We start from the raw sequence: 6,213 nt of genomic DNA, 5'->3' as shown, positions 1-6,213 counted from the left end.
TCCTGGATCTGGGCCAACATAAAGGTCTCCTCCTTCCTGAAAATCTGGTTCCACTTTATCACTTGGTTAAGTCTCCAACAAGTGCTTTCAAATATTCTCAAATCATCCAGAGACCTACACCATTGGTAACCATACTTGGGCTCATACAAAAAGAAGGTGGCTTGACCATCTTTGAGAAATTTCCTCAGCTTTTCCTTCTCCATTATCATGGTGGTTTGAATCTGCAAGAAAATTTTGATAAATGTGAGTTTACGAAAACACTCAGTAAGATCTCTTGGCTTACCTTGATATTTTTCCTCATTCCTGCATTTCTAGATCTGCCAAAGACTGTTAGAGGAAAGAATATTCCAAAAAACATTAGCATCTTTACAAATACCATTAATGTAACCAGTAACAATCTAAAGAATATTGACATTAATAGGATAAACAATGCCAAAAAGTCTCCATATTTCTTTAGCAAAAAGACAATCAAATAAAATGTGTCTACCTGTATCAGGCAATTTGCAAATATTACAAATATTAGAAGACTGATTATCTCTTTTAATCAGAAGTCTGTCAAGCAAAACCAGCCACTTAAAACATTGAATCTTGGGCTCAACAGGGCTTTTCCAAATATAATTCAGCAGCTTATTCCAAGTTTTACCATCAAAAGAACAATACGAAACATTGTTAATATGCATAAGGATATCTTCATTATGATCAATAATTCTGTAAATATACTTAGCTTTCAGCTTGTCTAAAACTATTATTAATTAATTTCATAATTATAATATAATTGATGAAAATATGTAGATTGTATAATTATTTTAAAATTTAAAATAATAATTACACTGTTCTAATTTTAAAATTATATAATTATGAAATTATAATAGTATATAATTCTAATTCTATATTAAGATTATAAATATTTCAACTTAATTTTAATTATAATTTTAAAAATTAAATCCACAAAACCATTTTTTCTTGTGTTCAAGCATAAAGAATCTATTCCCATATTGTTAAAAGTTTGTGCTACTTTCTTGGATTAACCCACATATTGTGGAAATCAAATTGAAAAACATCTTGAAAAAATGCGCCCAAGTAAAAATTCACTTTGTAAATTATGATTATTGGTAATTAGTATATATATTCATAAATATCTTTAATAAATATATATTATTTTAATATTTAATATTTATTTTTTAATTATATATAATTTTACATTACATTATGTTATTATATCTGATTATAATAAGTGTAGACGTATAAATCTGACCACTTTCTTAAATAAATATTTAATATTTATTTTAACCCTCATTCCTCCTATTAATTAAATTCTATTTAATTTATTTCTTCATTTTCATCTATTTGATTAAATGAATTACTCAATTTATTTAATTAAATTCAACTAAACTTTTTCTAGCCTTTGATTAAATAAATCACTTTATTTAATTAATTCCCCTTTCTCCCTTTTTAATTAAATTGATCTTTGCAAATAAATAAATCTAATTTATTTATTAAAATACCCCACTTGTATTTATGCAAGTTGCATCTATTTTGGTTGAAATAAAGTAATTTTCTTTTAATTAAAATCATTTCCCCCCCACTTCATCAAAATTCTTCTAATCACTTCCATTTTAGCCTAATTCATCTCCTAATTATTGTCACATTCCTAAGCAAAGGGAAGTCACTTCTCAAAACCTCCAAAGTCTTTTAAATACATTAAAGACTTCATGTCCTCAACAAGTTAACTCTCAAAGTCTTCCTAACCATTAATGGTTAACTCAACCTTCTTGCATGGTTAGAGACTTTCTCTCTAACTTAACCCTCATCTAACTCAAGGGTCTCATCAAACATTCATGGCTTCAACCTTGGTTATCCTATTAACCCTTACACAAGTTTTTACCCCTTGGGTAAAAGATTTATCCATTGGATAACCCTAATATAACCTTAACCCTTACCTCCTAGGGTAACCTTCATGTCTTCTTAGACATTTAATGCCTCTTAAACATCTCCTCTCAAGCAACCCTTTGTTGACAATTGTCACCATTTCATTGGTGAGAATTATAAACATGGATTGATCAACTTTCAATCCTAGCCCTTGTTAAGATTATTCAATCTTGACCATCCATTGCCCTATTATCCCTATAAATAGAGCTTTCATTCTTCATTTTCATATCAACAATCTTTCATGCATCTACTTTATAGTCTAATTTACTAAGCATTTTAGCCTCTCTTTGTTAGAATACCATCATAGCATTTAGGAGTATTTTTCATATCATAGAATATTTATGCTAGGCTAGTATATCATGCTGGGATAATTTGCTAATCTTTTATCATATCATCATCTTCATACTAGCTTAATCATCATAGTTTTAACATCATACATATCTTAGAATGCATTCATGCATATAAATCAAACATCACTCATTCTTGGAGTTGTCATTCCTTAGTCATTTTGCTTAATGATCTAAGAGAAAAACATTGACTTTAGGGATCCTGTGAGATAGAGAACAATGGGACACCCCTTGGGAAGTTGAACTAATTGAATTAGTTCATATACTTGCACCGAGAGTCTCATTGGTGTGTGGGTCTTTTGAACTCGAGTTATTTGTTTTCATCACCGCATTTTCTCGTATACAATAATAATTATATATTAATATGCTAGTTTTATAATAATATATTATAATATAACAATAATAAAATATAATTAATATAATAATATACCCAATATTAATATGATGTATTAATAATTAAGTTTATGATTCAATTAGAGTTAGGATTAGTGTTGAGTTATGATTGAAAAAAGTTTGATTAAATGTAAAATTTTAAATTTTTTTAGAATTTGTTAAATATTTGTTTGGTGGATGTGTAAAAATTCAAAAAACAATGCAATCCATTGCAATAGTACTAGCCTAACGACAAGTACTAATAAGATTTATCACTACCCATTCTTATCAAAGTTATTACAAACACTCAAATAATAACTTTAATTATAAAGACTTTTATTTGTAACTAGTAATTGTTTTTTCTACACTTAAAAAAGAAAGATCCTTCTACATCTCATAATATATAAAATTAAAAATATCAAACATATTTAAAACTTAATAAAAAGTAATAGTATACTTTATCTTTATCAATGAAAGTGGCTTCTATTTATAAAAAATATTAAACATATTTAAAACTTAATCAATAAATATATAACATGCATAAATTTTTTCATAATTTCTTACTTTTGTATTTTATAAAATATATTTATATTTATAAATTTGTATTAAAACAAATAAAAAAAATATAACAAATTATACATAGCTTCATGTATAGAGAATTAACTAAATAATTAACCATTAATTGCAATAGCTTAGCCTGAAAAAATAATAATTGATTTATTCAAGTCAAGATTATTGTCCACACAAATCAATAAGATTTATCGCTACTTACTAAAATTATTACAAGCACTCAAATAAATGTTATAATTATAAAGACTTCTATTTTTTAACTATTAATTGCTTTTTCTTGAGAATAACATTTGTAAAATAAAAATAATAATTTTAAAAAAAAGATTCATTTTTATGAGACTAAAAAATTAACTCTTTTCTTTCTTTTTTAAGATTTATAGATCAAATGGCTTAAGCACTAAGAAAAGAAAGATCCTTCTACATCTCATAATATATATGCAAAAATACTACACATATTTAAAACTTAATCCAACAAATATACAATAACATGCATACAATTATTTATATTTTTTTACTTTCTTATTTCATACAATATATTTATACATAAATTATAATTTTATATTAAAATCAATAATTAATATTATATTTCTACACCTTGGTGGCCGCTTCACCAAGAAAGTGTTTTAACTGCAACACTACATATCAGAAGACATTCATTTACACACTTTCAATTACATGAATGTAAGAAAAATCTTTGACCTAATCTATAAGCCATGCACAATTTAAGAGCTTTGACATCTAACAAGATGAAATGTTCCAATCTCTCATCAAATTCCAGATGCTCTCACCAAGCTTTGTGCTGCCATGAAAGCTCCTTGCATGGCAGACCTGCAACATGCATATAATGCCTTTAAGTCTAAGGAATTAATATAATTTTCTTTAAGAGAGGCAAGATGATGAATACCTTACAAGTAAGGGTGTGAGTGATTCTATCATGAGTGGTGAAAGAGGATGCAGTCAGCACTTGCAAGCCTTGCTCTTCAACAGAAGCTATAAGCTTAGACAACACCATGTCATCTATTCTTGTGTCAGTTGTGATTAAAACATCCAAACACACATGGCTTACATTCACCATTGGAAAATCCTTCTCATCTAACTTGTAAAAGCAGCTTTTCTGCACTCCCTTCATTTTCATGTCTGCCTTTTTCTTGGTAAGCCCATCCACCTTTCCTTGTAGATGGGAAATGTAGTCTGTAGCTTTCCATAGAAGCTCACTGGTTGAGATTTTTCTCTGTTGTACCTTATTAACCAAAGAAACTCAGTAAATGTGATAAATAAAGCAGTTGTTCTCATTTGCAGATTACACTTTCCAACCACCATTCTTATCACATAATCTATGAAATAAAACATTTAGAAACTTTAAAAATATGTATTTGACCATACAGATGTTTACTTGTGTTATTTTCATAGTAACTTAATGAATAGTAGATATATGATTTCCATAGTCTATGATGTTTCCCGAATCAACTGTGTGAAATTTTTTTCTTGAAGTTTTAGATCAAACTCCATGATCTTATCAAAAATCAAATCTTTCTGACTATTAAAAACCATAAATCTTAAGACAAGATATCCCATCCACCCAATATATATATACATTAAATACTAAAATTGAATGGTTTGACAAAAATCTTATCTGAAATCATTATGATTCCAAAAAAAATCTTATCAAAGATCAAATCTTGCTGACTTTAAAAACTCATAAACTTTAAATTTAAGGCAAAGGAAGTGATATCTCATCTACCCATTAAAAAACATAACAAATAGCTGAACATATATTAAAACTCAAAAGTATTTTGGAGAATAAAAAAGGAAGAGAGATCAAGAGATATGATTACAGATATGTAAATTATCATGTTCTTTTTATTTTTTCATGTTCTATGAATTTATTATGCACTCTTTTATTCTGATGATGGATCACAGAACGCGATCTGAAATGTTGATGCAAAAGTCACACATAATCAAATCTGGAAATAGCAAATCTATTAACCCAAATGATATTTTGGAGAATGAAAAAGAAAGAGAGATCAAGAGATATGATTACAGATATTACCATGTTTTTCTCATTTTCATATGTTCTTTTAATTTAACATGCATTCTTTCATTCTGATGATGGATTACAGAATGTGATCCGGAACATTTATACAAAACTCTCACGCAATCGAATTCAGAAATAGCAAATCTATTAACCTAAATGATATTTTAAAAGATGAAAAAAAAAGAGAAATCAAGAAATATGATTACAGATATGTATATTACCCTCTTCTTCTCATTCTCTGGTGGCAGTAGAGATTTTAGCTCAGACAAGCAGGATATCATACGCCTTCTCGTTGCCCTCTCTGTTCCACTGTTAATACTTTTCTTATCCTTATCCACATCCCCACCATGCTCATTTTCCTTTAGAATATGGAAGCCTTTATTGCAGTCCAATGAGTGTTGCCTTACAATATCATATAAATCTCCACTCTCCCCATTCTCAACTGGCGAAAATGCAGGAAACAAATCAGAAAAATCATTCATTCTTTTTCTGTCCTTGACAACATTTACAAGCAACAAATGACTATATAGGATTCAGAAATATATCCAATCTGGTAAAATCATATGTCTTGCTCAATCTTCAAGGAATATTAGAATAATAAACTCAGTAATTTATAAGTCTAGATATACTTATCATACAAGTCTACTTTATTCAACTTGATATTATTACAGTTTTTATGGAGTGGCCCTTCTCTTCCCAACTACAAGTTGATTTAATAATGACTGAAAACTGCAACTTGAGCATTTAAATATTAAAGCAATTTATGGTCCTTTGTCCTTGTGAGGAATGGTGGGGTGCATAAATGTCAACAAAGCTCAACCACCGAAAAACTTTGGGCAAGAAAAGTATTTTTGCTTTGTTCCAATATAATAAAAAAATATTCAAATTTGGACAGTAAAGTAAATGATCCATACGTAAGAAAATTTTGGTGGAGTGGTCAGGATATATTAGAAACTCTCA

General features: G+C 28.1%; 1 protein-coding gene across 3 annotated transcripts; it reads right to left on the bottom strand.

The window, feature by feature from the left end:
• Positions 1–3,715: 3,715 nt before the first annotated feature.
• Positions 3,716–5,819, bottom strand: LOC131034026 (transcription factor bHLH100). Of its 3 annotated transcripts, none has more exons than XM_057965368.2 (3): positions 5,475–5,819; positions 4,123–4,458; positions 3,716–4,046 (listed from the first exon to the last, which is right to left on the bottom strand). In XM_057965368.2, the coding sequence occupies exons 1-3, from the start codon at positions 5,733–5,735 to the stop codon at positions 3,957–3,959; spliced, it is 687 nt and encodes a 228-aa protein (XP_057821351.2). In that variant the 5' UTR covers positions 5,736–5,819; the 3' UTR covers positions 3,716–3,956. The 3 variants fall into 3 exon arrangements, with proteins under 3 accessions (XP_057821351.2, XP_057821354.2, XP_057821352.2); XM_057965371.2 differs by having other exon boundaries at positions 4,128–4,458; XM_057965369.2 differs by having other exon boundaries at positions 4,123–4,449.
• Between the last annotated feature and the right edge of the window lie 394 nt (positions 5,820–6,213).

The sequence above is a fragment of the Cryptomeria japonica genome, chromosome 2 (genome assembly GCF_030272615.1).
Source record: "Cryptomeria japonica chromosome 2, Sugi_1.0, whole genome shotgun sequence".
Lineage (NCBI taxonomy): Eukaryota > Viridiplantae > Streptophyta > Pinopsida > Cupressales > Cupressaceae > Cryptomeria > Cryptomeria japonica.
This window is presented reverse-complemented; position numbering and strand designations above follow the sequence as displayed.